At 45.7% G+C, this 18,586-nt stretch overlaps 1 protein-coding gene across 24 annotated transcripts in view; it reads right to left on the reverse strand.

The window, feature by feature from the left end:
- The window catches only part of LOC111972303 (protein furry homolog-like), an 88,130-nt gene that overhangs the window by 29,670 nt on the left and 39,874 nt on the right, over positions 1-18,586 (reverse strand). For 20 of the 24 annotated variants that reach the window (XM_070446186.1, XM_070446187.1, XM_070446178.1 and 17 more), the window contains 17 exons: positions 14,591-14,793; positions 12,760-12,813; positions 11,316-11,455; positions 11,050-11,146; positions 10,207-10,286; positions 6,406-6,486; positions 6,033-6,201; positions 5,166-5,258; positions 4,546-4,644; positions 4,303-4,404; positions 2,751-2,795; positions 1,470-1,573; positions 1,091-1,199; positions 897-983; positions 619-790; positions 233-365; positions 38-145 (listed from right to left, as the gene is read on the reverse strand). In XM_070446186.1, the coding sequence (XP_070302287.1) occupies positions 38-145; positions 233-365; positions 619-790; positions 897-983; positions 1,091-1,199; positions 1,470-1,573; positions 2,751-2,795; positions 4,303-4,404; positions 4,546-4,644; positions 5,166-5,258; positions 6,033-6,201; positions 6,406-6,486; positions 10,207-10,286; positions 11,050-11,146; positions 11,316-11,455; positions 12,760-12,813; positions 14,591-14,710 (1,793 nt within the window). In that variant the 5' untranslated portion in view covers positions 14,711-14,793. The remainder of the gene's footprint in view (positions 1-37; positions 146-232; positions 366-618; positions 791-896; positions 984-1,090; positions 1,200-1,469; positions 1,574-2,750; positions 2,796-4,302; positions 4,405-4,545; positions 4,645-5,165; positions 5,259-6,032; positions 6,202-6,405; positions 6,487-10,206; positions 10,287-11,049; positions 11,147-11,315; positions 11,456-12,759; positions 12,814-14,590; positions 14,794-18,586) is intronic. The other 4 variants (XM_023999282.2, XM_070446177.1, XM_070446184.1 and 1 more) reach the window with 1 other exon arrangement.

Genomic DNA, 18,586 nt, shown 5'->3' on the forward strand with positions numbered 1-18,586 from the left:
ACAGAGGTGGTGCATGTGAAGGAGTGGGGTCTTTTACTTAGCCAGCAGCTCGATCAGGTCCTGTCTGCTCATGCCGTCCGGGATCAGCCTGGGGATGGCCGCCACACACGTACGGAACAGATCGATCTTCGGCTTCCTCTCCCCCCTGCAACACAACACACAGTTTACACACACACACAGTAAAAAACACACGTTATGGGCCACATATGTTTTAAGTCAGAGAGGCCCTTACGTGATCATGTCCTCAGGCTCTTTATTGGACATCTGGACGTTGGTCATGCTCATGGAGCGCCCCACTTCCTTGTCCAGGTGACGCAGGATGTTGTCCAGGGCCTTTCTCACCGCTGGGTAGTACAGCGACATGCCTACAAACACACACAGTCATCACTCTGATACTAAACACAAACTTAACCTTAAAATGACCCACTCCCATAAGATTATTTATTTAAGAAATGTATTCGGCAGAGACAGTGCACAATGATCAACATTTCAGGTTCAACATCAATGTAAAATTGCCGGAGTTAGAAACAAAGCTAACTTTGGTCCATAGTCCCCGAGTCATAGCTGAGTCATACTGTCCTGTTGTGACCAGGGTGGAGCACAGAGATGTTGACCTACCGATGACCTTGGCCTCCTCGTCAGTGAGGGTGGTGGCGAGGAAGATCTTTTTGACCCGCAGAGTGTTTCCTGAGGGCATGATGACCCCTGTGGTGGGCATGGGCGGCTCCCCGTCCTTCTGCTGCAGACTGTCAGCTATCACAAGGAAAGCCCTCAGGCCAATATTCATCCTCTGGGAGCGAGAGAATGAGAGAGAGAAAGGAACAGTCAGAGATTATACTCTTCAATCACAGTGAGTATGATTGGAAAATGACTGTCGTCTCTCGGCCATCTCTTACCTCTGGATTGATGGTGAAGGTCTTGTGAGATTTCCCCACACACAGTAGGTCATAAATGATCTCCTTCATAGCAAAGTCAAGCCTTTCCTGTGAAATGAGCCACAAAAGACCAATAATCACTAATCACAGATAACATTCAAGCCATTTGCTGAATTATACAGGAAGAACTGCTCCAGCATGACCTCAAAACAAACCTGAGCTATGAACTGGATGATCTTGACAAAGATGTTGAGGGGCGTGTCCCTCGGCACCACACTACGGGAGCCTTTGGGGAAAAGTGCTGAAACGATGCTGAGCAGCCGGCTGCAGGGAAACAGGAGAGGATTAAAAGGGATTATTCAACTGGGGATGTTCACCAAGGAGTCTGTAGACTAGACCAGTTCTGAGAGTAGATGGGATTCTAGTTCTGCAGAAGGAGTGGGCATTTGTTTGTTGTAATATGGTGATTTAGGTGCTGGTCTGGGTGATTTTCATTTGACAGTGACTGTTCACACAGAGATAGCGTGGTCATGGGCCAACAGGGTGAGTGTGTGGGCCCTGACCCGTCTGTCTCTGGGCCGGGCTGGTACTGACCTCTGCGTGACGGTGTTGCTCTCACACTTGATCCTGATGATGTAGACCCACAGCAGTCTGTAGAGGGACTCCAGCGCCACACGGGACATTTTGGGGTCTTTGTTCTAAAAAAGGGACAGAGAGGGAACATTCAGAACTGCCTCCTTTGGGAAGTCCGGTGTGGAGCACAAACCATTCCTTTGACCTACTGTACTGAATGAGACAATTCACACAGCTTGTTTGAGGTCTCATTTAGAGTAAATGTTTGAGATGCCCCAGTGATGGATATGACTCGCGGCAAGTCGTATCTGTGATTTGATAACGAGGTCCACCTTCAGATCTAACGGCCTGTCAGATTCATACATCTGTCACACACCAATTACATTTAGGAATCATCTTATATAAAAACGACTGACGTACGAGATTCTTGAAAAGATTTCAGCTTGTCGTAAAAGAAATCTGTGCCAGAGTGAGCCTGTCTATATATAGATGTAGTACACCGTGTTATGCTAGCGGTAGTTTCTGATGTTCCGAACCCCGGGGAATGTTTGTACAGCTGAGCGTTCACAAAAACAAAAATAAAAAACGGTGACTAAAAACGCAATTACACAGTGCTGCCCATCAAATCCACGCACGCAACAGACCCTCCTCCAACATCAACACAGCGGACAACCATACAAAGGATTCTTTCAAGGGTACTAAAATGACCTTTCCAACCCTTCAGTGGGCCGTGGAGCTGCAAGGGTGCTTCACACAGCAACGCCACAGAGATAATAGAATTGGGTGTAACTAGAGACAGCCTCTCACGAACGCTAATAGAACACACAAAAGGATGCAGGACTCTACTGGTCTCCAAAACGAGACTACAAAATCCATCTGGTTAGTCCTCAGATCTACCAACAACTCCTTCCAGGTAACTGGCTTCGTAATACCCCTCAGAGTAAGGTAGGTCTCTGAGAATGTGTTAGCTACACATTGGCATGATGCAGTCCGCTCTATTGACATCACCAGGATGATGCGCTAACCACTACTATACACAGAAAACAGCAAAGCCATAAACCACTGATGAAGTCAAAGCCATCATTGCGTTTCAAACAATTTGCGATTAAGCGCCAAGTGCCCAACCACTATTTTCTGTGTAATCTTTTCTCTCAGTAAGTTCCACTTTAAGAGGACTATCAGTGTCCAGCACATTGTTGCCCCTGGCTAAGGAGGTGCATCCCCTCTGTCCTCCAGAGGCTCAGGACAGGGTCAGGTGACCTCGGAGGGGGGGGGGGGGGTCAAGCCACCAGACAAACTCACCTGCAGTGTCTCAATCTGCTTTCGGATGCTGTTGTTAGACGGTATCTGGAGCGAGTGAAAATGTGAGCCAAAACGACAGGAGACATGGCGTGTGAGGATGTGGGGAGGGAGACATGCAGGTTAGAAAGAACAGAGCAAAATATAATAGAAACACAAAAATGAGAAGTTTGACTAAAAACCCTCACTACCAACTAACTGCCTTCTATCGACTTGAGTCAGTCTCATATTAGACACAGAAGTGAGATGCAAAGTATGAAATGCAAAAGCAGTAATATGTCAAAACACAAATATCCATCAATATAGTCGTATAGAAAGACTGCAATGATACACTAATATAGACAATATTACATAGTTTTTTACATTTTGACATGTAGCATGATGTTCTTATATTTCATACTTTTTGAAAGTGAAGAGAGATGAAAGATGTGCAATAGATGGCAAATCAAATTGACAMGGAAGAGAACACACACACAAAGCAGGGGTGAAGAAGGTGTGGACAGATGGCGTGTGGAGAGGGACAGTAAACGGACACCAAGTAGGAAAGCAAGCCGTATGTTACGGCACCGACAAAATCTGATTGATTCTCGCTCTCCAAACAAGGTAAGGCACCAAACTGAATCAATCGGAATCAGCATTTGATCTGGAGTGATGTGAGAACAAGGACAGGGTTCAAATGGCCAATAGGAGCTAAATCATCACTCCAAACAAATCTCCACCAGAGACTCAAGGTTTCACCACAAAAACAAGGGAGATTAGTCCATTTGGTGCTGATGTAATCTAAATCACCAGGTTAAGTAAAACTATGTCATCAAAGAGAATCTAATCTTTCACAGGATATCAAAAGCAACTGAATCACCACCTGACTGTGATTATAGAGAGTCAGTTCAACAACAGTCATCAGGAGCAAAGGCAATTATAGCACGTGTCCACCATGGAATCAGAGGGAATGAATCGCCACAAGGGAATCTATTCAGAGTTGAGAAGCGAGGAGACAGTCACACAACACAGTAAAATCTGGGCTGGATTGGCTGGCGGTACGGTACAGGAGAGGAGCACAATTGATTGGCTTGATCGGTTTGGAAGGGGTTGTCGGACAGGGTAGGAGGAAGATATGATTTTTAAGGCACACCCTTCAACCCCAAAACACCTCAGATCCATTTCTGATGTGTGGGGGATGGCTAACATCTCACTATGACAATTAACAACTTACCTGGGCTAAAGAACATTCTGCTAGAGCAATAAGGGTTCAGTCATGGTAACAGTAACACATGACAGAACTTGGTATGCAACACATATTTTAGGTTCATAGCACTTAACACAGCTAAAGGGACCGGAGATAATCTATTTTCATTATACAGTCTTTAGAAAATGACACTCAATGACATGTCCCAGTGAACTTCCAACATTAGGGAAGCCGCTGTCTTTAAAGATAAAACAGAAAGCGTCCTATTCAAATGTGAAATTGGCATGGACGTTTGCATTTCTTTTCAGAGTCCTTTAATTAAAGGCCAGTAACTGTCAGGTACATGCTTGAGCTGATTGTGTCGTTTACCTTCAGGTGCGAGAGGCAGTTTGTGAGGAAGATGTGCCAGTTATTGAGGAAGAACTGCTTCTGACTGACACACAGCAGGCAAGTCACCAGAGGATACAGAGCCTGAAAGAGAGGGAGGGAATGGGTAAAGAGAGGGAGGGAATGGGTAAAGAGAGGGAGAAGATAGTTAACAAGTTGACATAATAAAAAAGAGAGCGGGAAAAGAGACGGGAGAGAGAAGTGGGAGGGAAGAGTTGACATTACCAAAGAGTGCTTCTTCCTGGAGCTAAGGTCAAAGGTTGTCTGGTAGAGCATCTCCACAAAGTTCTTGAGGCACGGCACGTTGACTTCATTCTTCACCGCCTGCAGGGAGGAAGGGGTCACCACAGCTCATTCAATTAATATGTGCGACCAAAATGGTACCCTATTCCCTTTATAGTCGCCACTATGGCCTATTTATTGCCTTACCTCCGTTATCCTACCTCATTTGCACARACTGTATATAMACTTTTTCTACTGTATTATTGACTGTATGTTTGTTTATTCCATGTGTAACTCTGTGTTGTTGTTTGTGTTGCACTGCTTTGCTTTATCTTGGCCAGGTCGCAGTTGTAAATGAGAACTTTTTCTCAACTGGCCTACCTGGTTAAATAAAGGTTAAAAAAACAAAATATTGTGCACTACTTTTCACCAGGGCCCACACTTAGGGAATAGTGTGCAATTTCAGACGCAGTCAATGACATTACAGCCAATCTAATGTGCTTTCTATGGTAACTAACACAGTGGAATCTATCTTTTACAGAAAAACACTAAGCTACTAATAACCATTCTGTGGAATGTGGGGTTTCCCATGTTTTGTACTATGTTGTCTGGTTGGTACTCACAGCAGCAACAGGGATGAGGATCTCAACAAAGAGGCCAGCCAATGCATGCTTTATGTCCTTATCCTTCACCTCCAGGAAATACTGGGCACACTCCTGAGGAACACACAGAGCCATACCAACATGGATGAGGACAAACAGAGTGACAGATCCACAAACCCATTAGACACATAAAACCAAGACAGTGCAACGGATTCTTGCATATGGGCAGAATCAAATGTATTTATAAAGCCCTTCTTACATCAGCTGATGTCACAAAGTGCTGTACAGAAACCCAGCCTAAAACCCCAACAGCAAGCAATGCAGACGTAGAAGCACAGAAACCAACAGACGTAGGGGGAAAAAAATTAATCTCTGCATATTACCCAACATGTTCCATTAACACGCTGGGAAAATCAGGGCTTGTTTCGAGGGGAGCATATTGAGCAAGATTTTTGCTGCCGTATTGAGCTTAACGAAATGCCATTGCTCCGTTCAGTGCTCTTGGCTGGGCCTAAAATGCACACACTCCTCTTGGCACAATGATCCGCTATTTGATCGTTACTCTGGCTTTATGAGGCTCTGCTACAGAGAGCTGCTGAGTCCCAACAAAAGGGCTGCAGTAAAACCTCTAATGGGTGTACAGTGGTTCCGCTGAGAGCCATCAGTCGAGCATACGGAGCCACTCGGACACAATCAGACATACAGTACCGTACAGTCTGGGCATCCAGTAGATTAGATCAACGCCTGTTGCTTGGACACATCAGGGTTGAATTCACCAAAAACTTGAAACGGGAAGGAATGCCTGAACTTGTCCAATGAGGAACGCTTCTTTTCTTGGTACAGTTTGCTACGGTGCACTCTAAATGAACACGACCCAGGATAACTGACCTGCATGAACTGGAAGGAGGCCTCGAAGTCCTCCACGGGGTACATCTTGACCCTGAAGAACTTCATGCCCATGATGAGGCTGATGATGCTCTGGACCACGTAGGGGCTCTGCTCCTTCTGCCTCAGCTCCTTCAGCTCCGTGATGAACTTCTTACGCACCGCCTGGAACCTGGAGCGACCAACGCACATTACACCGATTTAGCGTCTCACTCAGCCTCTGATTCAACGGACTGAGTCTTTCATAAGGAGTTGGCTCATTTTTAACATATAGTTTAGAAGTGGCATGTGAATAAAACAGGAGTGACCTGTTAAGTTATTTCAACGGTGTTGAGAGGACTTAAACTTGGAAAAACCCCAAGGAGAAAACGCTTACTTTGACTGTGTGAGAACTCCGATGACCTCCGCATACAGGTCTGCTATGATGTGCACATTGCCAGTGTTGGGGCCGGAGTACCTGTCAATCAGAAGACATCGTTGACCCACCCACACAAAGAGAAGTAGCTCTCGTAATATTTTAACATGGGTGTACGAAGACACTGACCCATAAACAGACCTGTGAGAAGCAGCTGAACAAACAAAACTATTAAAGGAAATATCATCCCAACAGCCATCTCTCTAAAACCAGAGGCATGTGGCTGTATAATGTAGGGTTGAAACAGTTGAGTGGAGGTTTACTCAACTTGTCTAACAAGTGGCGATTGTGTTTTCTGTAAGTGACAATGTGGACAGGCCATAAAGTCACACACATTGGTTATAAAAAACAGTCTATCCAAACACCCATAAAGTAATGAGTCACTGCGCTGCAGAGCCAAAACCACTCAGGAATATTATCTGTGTTGGACTTAGACCACTGTACTGTATATAGCCCTCAAAACTCAACTGTGGACCTCGAAGCCAGTTCCATTGCGTTTTTTCATTGCTCCCCTCTAAGCAGGGACTGATTTAGACCTGGGAGACCAGGTGTGTGCAATTAATTATCAGATAGAACAGAAAACCAGCAGGCTCCGGACCTCGTAGGGTAAGAGAACACCGCTGGTATATATGACAGCAGTGTGTGTGTGTCAGGCCTAGGCAGAAAATAGCTGTAACTTATTTATTTGAAAATAKCAACTTTTCAAATACTCAAGGTAGACGAATTTAGTCTATATAGTTACAACTAAAAGGCAAAAATGATTTGATATTCAAATACAGGTCTCAGAAAAACAAATAACATTTGAAACTATTTTGAATACCTCTCAGAAAACCAAAGCAACATTTGAAAATATTTGAATATATGCAATTAAATTGAAAACCAAAAAACATTTGATGAAGACCCAAAAACTACAAGTTAGGGCTCTTAGATATAAATCTTAATACAGCCTATTTAGTCTAGAACTAAACACGAGGGACATTAAATCACCTCAACATTAGAGTAGACCACTTTTGCAGCTTCAAAATGACTAACAAATATATTTTCATAATGAGTGAGACAYGTAGAGTAATACTTGACATCAATTTCTTTGTAACTTTGTGATTATTACCATAGCAAAGTTGTTACATAATTGCATAATAATGGAGTTATTACATGGAATAAGGAACAGTCACTTGGTAGCATTCCAGGGCGCATTCTCAGAGAACGCGCAGAACAGCTGGCAGGTATATTAACGCTAATGTTCAATCTCTCCTTGTCCCAGTCTGGAATCCCCACGTTTTAAGATAACCACCATCATGCCTGTTCCCAAGAACTCTACGGCTTCATGCCACAATGACTACCTCCTTGTAGCACTCACATCTGTAGTCATGAAGTGCTTTGAGAGGCTGGTTATGGCACACGTCAACGTCATAGTGCCAGACAGTTTAGACCCACTACAATTTGCAGACCGCCCCAACAGTTCCACAGACGATGCAATCTCAATTGCGCCCTCACCCACTTAGATAAGATGATTACCTACTGTACGTGAGAATTCTATTCATTGACTACAGCTCAGCATTCAACACCATTGTCCCCTCCAAGCTTGTCACCAAGCTTAGGACCCTGGGTCTGAACACTTCCCTCTAACTGGATCCTGGACTTCCTGACGTGCCGACCCCAGGTGATGAGGGTAGGCAATGTCACTTCCGCCACGCTGACCCTCAACACAGGGGCCCCACATCGGTGTGTGCTCAGCCTCCTCCAGTACTCCCTGTTCACCCACAACACCATCAAGTTTGCTGAGGACACGACGGTGGTAGGCCTGATGACCGGCCACGATGAGACAGCCTACAGGTAGGTGGTCAGTGACCTGGCAGTGTAGGGCTGAAACAACCTCTCCCTCAAAGTCACTAAGACCAAGGAGGGGGGCAGGCACGTCCCCATCCACGGGGCTGTAGTGAAGTCGGTCAAGAACATACATTTCCTCAGTGTCCAAATCAGTAGGAACTTAATATGGTCATACACAGTTAAGGTGCGACAGCGCCTCTTCTCCCTCAGGAGGTTGAAAAGGTTTGGCATGGGCCCTCAAATCCTCAAAATGGGACAGCCCATTAACATCACTGGGGCAGAGCTCCCTGTCATCCTGGACCTCTACATCAGGTGTTTTGAAAGGAAGGCCCAGAAAAATCGTTCAAGACTCCAACTACTCACCCATAGAATGTTCTCTCTGCTTCAGCACAGCAAGCGCTATCGGTGCATCAAGTCTGACACCAACAGGCTCCTGAACAGCTTCTATCCCCTAGCCATAAGACTGCTAAATAGCTAACAGAATGGCTACACAGACTATCGGAGTTGACCTTCGTATTTTATTCATATTTTTGCACCGTCTCCATGCACTCACAGGGCCTTACATACTACGCACAACGATACTCCTCACATACAAAACGCCCACTCCACAATTTGCACACACACGTATGCACATACGTCTTCACTGACTCTACACACGCACACCCACTCACATACAATCATCCTATAAGCTGCTGCTACTCTGTTTATCATACATCCTGATGCCTYGTCACCTTACCCCTATACAGATCCAGCTCTATCAATCCGGTATCCCTGCACATTGTAAATATTGTACTGGAGCTGACTGCATACACATATATAGTAGAATGCTATGTATATATGTTTGTGTTCTTATTTCTATATCGTGTGTTTTTGTTCTACCATGTTACTTTCAGTATTATATTGATATTGATTACTGCATTTGTAAGATTAGCGCTTACAAGAAAGGCATATCACTGTACTTGTGCATGTGACATTKAAATGTAAAACTTCCTTGTGTACAGTAGTTACAAAAACAATTAAAATAAAAACGCAATTAAAATGCTCCTACGGACATATTACATAACGCGCTCATAAAATGTTGCGCCAAAAGTAATTACAGTTTTATTACACAGGCACAAGAACAGTTTAATAATGTTAAACGTTTAGGAGAATGCTCACAGTAATAAAATATATTTATATTAAGTGTCGGAAGGAACCTAAATATCCCAAAACGGCCTTCTTGAATCAACTACAGCAGAGTTCGGTGGGAAATCATGTTACTTTGTATTCCGAGTAAACTATCCCTTTAAAGATGGRAGTGTGTGTGTTTGAAACAACAACACTTAACCTCGGCTCGTCAAAGAGGTTCAACTTGCTGTTTCCAAATGGCTTTGAATTACTCTACAGTATTTTCAGGTATCATCAAATGAATTGCAGCTTTTAACCTTTTCAGTGGCATGTTGAAAGAGAGTCATATAATAGTTGAGCGTTACAACTTATTTATTCTTCCCTCCACAAAATATAATTGGCTTGACGTGATAATGTAAACCTGGGGCAATGGACATTCAGGAGAATGGATTCTGTAGATCAAAGTATCAAATATGTGTAGATCAAAGTCCGATATACTGGAATAGTACAGGAGATTGTGTTCGCACAAATCATTCCATTTCTATCCTCAACATACAGTTCCATACAGCCCTGCTATACAGCCCTGCCATTAGCTMAAGACAGCCAATCCAATAGTTTCAAAAAAACACAACAAAAAAAAAGCAACCACTTCCTGAGATCAGTATTCAAATATTTAAAAAGTACTTGCTTTCTCAGATCTGTATTCAAATAGCTGTAGTCACTTCCTATGTAACTATTTGTTCCCCTGAATTTATCACAAAGGAAAGTTAAAACTACAGTCATCCCAGGTCTAGTGTGTGTGTGTGTGTGTGTCTCGTTTACACTTACCCCTCTTTGTGTTTAAAGTGCTTGAATGCCAGGTTCAGAACTTCATGTACTAAAGCGTCTGGCACGGGATGAAGAGGAATCTGTGACGCAAACATTAAATCACCAGTCATAATAGGCACATTGATACTCCCTTCATGCTGTCTCCGTCTCTCTTTGCTAACATTCATTCTCCTCCCTGTTGTAGCCAAGGACAACCAAGCTCTATGCTCAGTCAGGGCTTGTTGATGGTCTAAGAGAGTGTGGTTTGGATTCGGTTAGTCTGCTGTCGGTCTAGATGGTGTAGTTTAGGATGACAGCTCGGTATGCTGACATTGCATTGACCACACTAAGGGAGAGGACTCTTATTTATTTTTATACCCCCTTTTTCTCCCCAATTTCGTGATAGCGATCTCGTCTCATCACTGAAACTCCCCAGGAGATGCTAAGGAGAGGCGAAGGTCGAGTCATGTGTACTTCATGACATGACCCGCCAAATTGCGATTCTTAACACCCGCCCGCTTAACCCGGAAGCCAGCGCACCAATGTGTCGGAGGAAAAACCGCTCAACTGACGACTGAAGTCAGCTTGCAGGTGCCCGGCACAAGGAGTCGTTAGAGCGCGATGAGCCAAGTAAAGCCCCCCCGGCCAAACCCTCCCCTAACCCGGACGACGCAGGCCAATTTTGCAACGCCCAAAGGGAACTCCCGGTCACGGCCAGTTGTGACACAGCCTGGGATCGAACCCGGGTCTAATGACYCCTCAAGCGCTGCGATGCAGTGCCTTAGACCGCTGCGCCACTTGGGAGGCTGGGAGAGGACTAACAGCACAGACAAACAAACAGAAGTAAAGTTAAACAGGACTTACCTGTTTTAAAACTTCTACTGAAACTAAACAGAAAATGAAATCTATGGCTAAATCCCTCCGCTCCAATAGGTAGTCTTTATCCCGATGCTGTTCATCCCTATGGGGAGGGAGGGTGATAGATCGAGAGAGAGAGGGAGAGAGAGGGAAAYGGTTATGACGGACTGAATAACACTAAACACACTTACCAGAAACAGGTTGATTGTTCAGGAGCGGGAAGTGAGGGGAGGACAGGAGAGAGGGATGAGCAGATAACAGGAYTATCGTACCCTTTGGACTTGGTGCTGGAGCGAGGCCTGTACTCATAGGACTCATCCTCGGTGCCACTCTGCCGCCGGTACCAGTCAAACAGTGTGCGCAGCAGGGAGGGCAAACAGTGTTCCGCTATGGAGCTCATAGAGCTTATTAACTGTGAGAAAAGCACGCAGACGCTTCACAATAGAGTCTACACACGTTATTATAGCTTACCAGATGATGAGAATGTACAAAAAAAAAATTAATACATAAATACAAACATCTTCACAGGAACAGACACCTTCATCGCCAATATTACACACATCATTACACACAGACAGAGGCGCTATATTTTAGGTAGACAGCCCATTCTACCGCCACAGAGAAAAGGCTCCACTAAGTTGAGATGAGGAGAAAGGAGGATGCAGGAAAAGGGATACAGGGGAGGGTGGGGGGGATATCTAGAAAGAGAGAAGTGGAGGGAGATTGCGGGGAGATGACGTAATTACTGGGTGACATACAGTAGAGAACAGGACGTATCGACTGGGATTGTGAGTGCGGTGTTCGCTGACGTATCGAGCACAGTGAGGTCCTATCCTATTGAGCGGCTAGCTGGCGCTGCAGCCGCCACAGCACAGGGCTCTGCAGTGGGCCTACAGCGAGTACGTCAGGGCCGACCAACAAACAGGCTCTGGTTGAAATACCTCCTCAGCACTTTGATCATCAGATCAAATATGTTAAATGAATGGAGGTGAATTGCAACCTCATACTATGGATCTTTCATCAACATCTTTGTAGACAAAATGGTAAGGGTATAGAGCCATAATGCTAGCAAGAAATGTACGTAGTTTACAGTACATTATCCTCAGTTCTTCTACAACAAGCACCAGAGCAATCATAGTCCTATGCATGTCAAGTGTGTAGTGTTTACAGTCAGGCAATATGCAGCTGGGCCGAGTAATCGTACCTTTCCGCACAATGAATGGCACGTGCCTTAATTAAGTGCATGTCAGTGCATGTTGTGAGGGGCAGTGTGCTGAGGGTGCTGGATGATGGGAGGGAGAGTTATGCAACTGCTCTCTGCGCCCTCCAGGCGCCAGGCGGACACACTCCAGCGCCCGACACTGATTTACTGCGGAGGATGACACAGCGATTCTGCTCCCGCTTTCCCTCTGTGCCCACTCTCTCCCACTCCCTGTATGCCCCCTCTCCCAGTCACAATGGAGGCAGCTGGATCTATAGCGCCATATCCTCATTGACTTTGTGTTGTGCTGAACAAAGCACTCCGCAGCAGCTCCATTGTTCAGAGTTCTGCAGGCACCAGTTGGAGATGAGGGATGCATGGGGCACTGAGTGGGGATTGATTGGGTGGAGCTGGAGAATTCAACTACTGTATGGATGGGTGGGGGAGGGATAGAGTATATAACAACGCATGTGCAGTGTGCAAGCAAGCACGCACACACACACACTAGAACTCACCTGATCAAATTGCGCATCTTCCCCTCTTTGGAGAGATCGCGACAACAGTTTCTCCTGAGGGAGAGAAAGACAGAAACAGGGCTGTCAGTCAAGTTCACAAAGGACAAATATGGATTCCGAACATAATAGGACCCCTATGTCACTGATACCAGCAGACCCCTGGATGTGGGGCCAGGTGAAACAGGAGATGAGACAATGTGCGCTGACACGGTCGCCAGGTGTACGGCGTTTCCTCCGACACATTGGTGCGGCTGGCTTCCGGGTTAAGCGGGCATTGTGTCAAGAAGCAGTGCGGCTTGGCTGGGTCGTGTTTCGAAAGACGCACGGCTCTCGACCGTTGGTGCGCTTCCATACCGGAATTGCAACGATGGGATAATTGGATACCACAAAAAAAAAAAAAAAAATCTCCCCAATTTCAAGTATATCTATATATATATAATGTTTATTTTTATGTCTCACGTGCCAGATTGAAGTGCCCGGCAGGCCGGATACGGCCCCTGGGCCGTACTTTCCCCCCCCCGATATAGAGTATAGCAATTGACAGTGAACGAGCTCTGCCATCAGCCTGGGGTCATTACCAGCCTAGCAGCCCCTGAGTAAACAGTCAGTCAGGAGTCTATCTACCAGCTGACCACTGGACAAACACACCAGCCAGGGCCCAGGGAGAGAGAATGAAGGGGTGAGAGAGAAAGAAGGGGTGAGAGAAAGGGGATGGCAGCAGAACAAGGGAAGCACTCAGGTAAATGAATAGAGAGATGAATAGAGCTAAAATGAGAGAATAGTCGAGTGTCCAACACACACACCTCCCAGCCCCTAGCTAAGGCATGGGATCACACCTCCCACGGAGTCTCGATATCCGGGTAGAAAAAGCTCAAGATTCCTAGAAAAATGTTATTGCTCCAATTCTGGGAAAGCACATTGGAATGTGCCTCATTTCTCATACTCTAGATGTTCACACACACAGAGGAAGAAATCACACACATAAACCCCTCCAAGTTTAAGGATGTGTCTGTTTACAGACTGAACATTAAGCAGTCACTAGAAAAATGACATTTAACCTCTTTGGCCCTTAGTTCCTGCTACAGAGCAGTACTTGGCTAAGGGCACAGCCTGATTAATGGCTAGTGAGAATAGCCTTAAAAGTTTTGCTTAATTCCAAATAAACAGTTAGGCTAGCCACTACAAATAGGGGAACTATGTAGATCTGAAAGGTAAAAGCACATTGCAATATTGGTCAGAATATTGTTTCAATGGGCATCCCGAGTGGCGCAGCTGTCTAAAGCACTGCATTGCTTGAAGAGTCACTACAGACCCGGGTTCAATCCCAGGCTGTCTCACAGCCGGCTGTGACCGGGAGACCCATGAGGCAGCGGACAATTGGCCCAGCATCATCCGGGTTAGGGGAGGGTTTGGCCGGCCGGGATTTCCTTGTCCCATCGCGCTCWAGCGACTCGTGGCGGGCTGGCCACCTGCAAGCGGACTTCAGTCACTAGCTGGACGATGTTTCCTCTGACACATTGGTGCGGCTGGCTTCCAGGTTAAGCGAGCAGTGCCAAGAAGCAGTGCAGCTTGGCAAGGTCGTGTTTCGGAGGACGCATGGCTCTTGACCATCGCCTCTGCCGAGTCCATAAGGGAGTTGCAGCGATGGGACAAGACTAACTACAATTGGATATCACGAAATTGGGGACAAAAGGGGTAAAATAATTTAAAAAAATGTTTTTTATTATTGCTTCACCTATCCAATTCTTTCAGACAAGTGCCTAGGATTCAGGGCTAGGGGTTGATTTGAAATGTGGCCTTACTTCCTCGCTCTGAGATCACAGCAACTCACCAGCGGTTCAGCCATCACCACCTCAATCTTCTTCTCAGCCAGCACAGCAAACTCAGCCAACAGACTCTTGATGACAAACTCCCCGGGCTTGAGCTCGGGGTCAATGGTGATGCTCGACATGGCGGCGGCGTTTCGCTTCTCCCACGACAGGGGGGCCACGGAGGGGGCGCGGCGTCTACTCACACTGTTGACTGGGGCCGAGGCTGGAGGTAGAGAGAGAGAGAGAGAGAGAGGGGGGACAGGAGAGGGGACAGGTCAGAGACACTGCGTGAACACCATCACATGACTGGAGGTCAGGAGTCAGCTTTAATCCAAACAGAGAGAGAGCAGTGGAGAGATGAAAGAGAGAAGGAACCTCAATATCAACCTAAACACACACAGAGGAGCTATGCTAGTATGCCAGTGGGTGCTCAGTGGAAGACAACAAAAAATTATACACTTTTGATTAGCCTATAACCTATTGGTTGCTTGATTTCACTAGAAAAGGTTTACCATCACCCAACTAACTGCAGGCTATGAGGACAGCACACATTCAATGTTGGGTAAAAGGGATGTAGCATTAGTCTCTGGCCTCACTGGACTACAGCAAATCAAACCCAAATGAGCTGACCAACTAGGAGCAACAAGAAACAGTGTACAAAACATAAATAAGGCCTTCCTAATATTGAGTTGCGCGAAATAAAAACGTTTTATTTCATATTATGAGGCATGTCGTACCTTGCTACAAAGTAGCCTATAGGCACAATCTGACCATGGAAATGTAGAGGCAATGACTTTATAATTCAAATTTTATTGATCACATAGATCTCCTTAGCCGATGTCATAGCGGGTGTAGTAAAACGCTTGTATAAAGACTTCATAGGTGTGAGTTTCAAGTTTGGGAAGGCTTACAATTTATCCTACCATTTCTACTGTTCTGCGTGCCAGTTATGATTTTCATATGCTCATTTATCATAACAATATGAATTAAAATGATTTTAAAAAGTCAACTAATGCGAGAACCAAACCCTTTGTCATATTGATAGGCCGTTATTCATTGACGGCTAAAGAAATGAGCACATGGAACTCAGTCTATAGGACAATGCAGCAGTAGGCCTATAATTGCCATTGCTCTTTCACACACTGAGGATTGGTGATTATCTAGGGGGAGATTGTTGTAAAGAGTTTAATGTGAGGAACTACAGTTAATATATTATAATTTGTAATGGATGTATTATAATTCGTAATGGATGTAAAAAAAAAAGTTAAAAAAAGAAAAAACACTTTCCTACATTTCTATGCAGCAGGCCAGACACACCAGATATTCTCATGGTCTTTTCTTTGAAGTGCTCAATGTTAGCAATCAACAAATGGACAAATCTCTTAAATGATGGTTATGAAATAAACCAAAACTTGTTTCACAATTGTAGCAGGTTGTGGACTCCGCAAACAACGTTTCCACTCCAAGAATGAGAACGCTAATTGACTAATTAATACACGCATTAACAGAAATGTATGTAACCAAATGACGGGGATTAACAGTACATTTAATACTGGTGTCATATGTAAATGGTGAATAAAAAATAAATGAATCAAAAGGGCAAAACATTCACACAATGAAAGTGCAAGAATTGTCAGGAGACAGCTGAGCCAATCTAGAGATAAACTTGTCTATATCTTCGCCACACTCCTTGCCCTTCTTGTCTCAACATTTTTAATTATACTCAAGACACATTATTACTTCTGATGATCAGGTGGCGAATCGCATCTCTGCATGTCTGGCAGACATATCAGTGTGGATGACGGATCACCACCTCAAGCTGAACCTCGGCAAGACGGAGCTGCTCTTCCTCCGGGGAAGGACTGCCCGTTCCATGATCTCGCCATCACGGTTGACAACTCCATTGTGTCCTCCTCCAGAGCGCTAAGAACCTTGGCGTGATCCTGACAACACCTGTCGTTCTCACTAACATCAAGGCGGTGGCCCGTTCCTGTAGGTTCATGCTCTACAACATCCGCAGAGTACGACCCTGCCTCACACAGGAAGCGGCGCAGGTCCTAATCCAGGCACTTGTCATCCCCGTCTGGATTACTGCAACTCGCTGTTGGCTGGGCTCCCTGCCTGTGCCATTAAACCCCTACAACTCATCCAAACGCCGCAGCCCGTCTGGTGTTCAACCTTCCAGTTCTCGTCACGTCACCCCGCTCCTCCGCTCTCTCCACTGGCTTCCAGTTGAAGCTCGCATCCCTAACAAGACCATGGTGCTTGCCTACGGAGCTGTGAGGGGAACGGCACCTCGTACCTCCAGGCTCTGATCAGGCCCTACACCCAAACAAGGGCACTGCGTTCATTCCACCTCTGGCCTGCTCGCCTCCCTACCACTGAGGAAGTACAGTTCCGCGCTCAGCCCAGTCAAAACTGTTCGCTGCTCTGGCCCCCCAATGGTGGAACAAACTCCTCACGACGCCAGGACAGCGGAGTCAATCACCACCTTCCGGAGACACCTGAACCCACCTCTTTAAGGAATACCTAGGATAGGATAAGTAATTTAGATTAGATCACTATTGTAAAGTGGCTGTTCCACTTGGATGTCATAAGGTGAATGCACCAATTTGTAAGTCACTCTGGATAAGAGCGTCTGCTAAATGACTTAAATGTAAATGTAAAATGTAAATTATCTTCACACATATTTTAGATGCATTTCACTGACAGCTTCAATGTGGTGCTCTTATTCTTCTCACTTTGCTTGGTGAGGTAGATTGCTGCTATAACTTGATGACCCTTCACATACAGAACCATTTCCTCCTGGATGATGTATTTTGGGAGAGAGTGGTAAGCAGCCTGAAACTCCTGAAACCTATAGCAGTAGCCATTGCACGGATTGAGGGAGACAATGCCATCATGTCTGCTGTTCAGACTCTGCTTGCAGATGTAAGAGAAGAAATGTGTAGTGCCCTGCCCACTTCACTGTTGCTCCAAGCAGAGGAAACTGCAGTTCTGAAATACATAAAAAAGCGTGAAGACTTCTGCCTGAAGCCCATACACGATGCAGCATACACCCAGGTAAGAAGAGGGGCGGGGGGGTATGCCTTATGATTAACGAGACGCGGTGTGATCATAACAACATACAGGAACGCAAGTCCTTCTGTTCACCTGACTTAGAATTCCTCACAATCAAATGTCGACCGCATTATCTACCAAGAGAATTCTCTTCGATTATAATCACAGCCGCATATATTCCCCCCCAAGCAGACACATCGATGGCCCTGAATGAACTTCATTTGACTCTATGTAAACTGGAAACCACATCCTGAGGCTGCATTTATTGTAGCTGGGGATTTTAACAAGGCTAATCTGAAAACAGGACTCCCTAAATTCTATCAGCATATCGATTGTGCTACCAAAACCCTGGATCATTGTTATTCTAACTTCCGCGACGCATATAAGGCCCTCCCCCACCTTCCTTTCGGAAAAGCTGACCACGACTCCATTTTGTTGCTCCCCGCCTACAGACAAACTAAAACAGGAAGCTCCCTCGCTCAGGTCTGTTCAATGCTGGTCCGACCAATCTGATTCCACGCTTCAAGATTGCTTTGATCACGTGGACTGGGATATGTTCCGCATTGCATCAACCAACAACATTGACGAATACGCTGATTCGGTGAGCGAGTTTATTAGCAAGTGCATCGGCGATGTCGTACCCACTGCGACTATTAAAACATTCCCAAACCAAATACGAGACGAGATTCCTGTGGGCTCTGTATGCACCAGCCTGGTACGTCAACTGCTCTACCGCCCACAGACCGTAAGGCTCTCCAGAGGGTAGTGAGGTCATGGCACAACGCATCACCTGGGGGCAAATCCTACCTGCCTCCAAGGACACCTCACACGCACCCGATGTCACACGGAAGGCCATAAAGATCAAGGACACACAACCACTCCGAGCCGACTGCCTGTTGCACAGCGCGCTATGCACTCCAGAAGTGCGAGGCAGTACACGCGTCGCACTCAAAGCA

The sequence above is a fragment of the Salvelinus sp. IW2-2015 genome, linkage group LG13, assembly GCF_002910315.2.
Source record: "Salvelinus sp. IW2-2015 linkage group LG13, ASM291031v2, whole genome shotgun sequence".
Lineage (NCBI taxonomy): Eukaryota > Metazoa > Chordata > Actinopteri > Salmoniformes > Salmonidae > Salvelinus > Salvelinus sp. IW2-2015.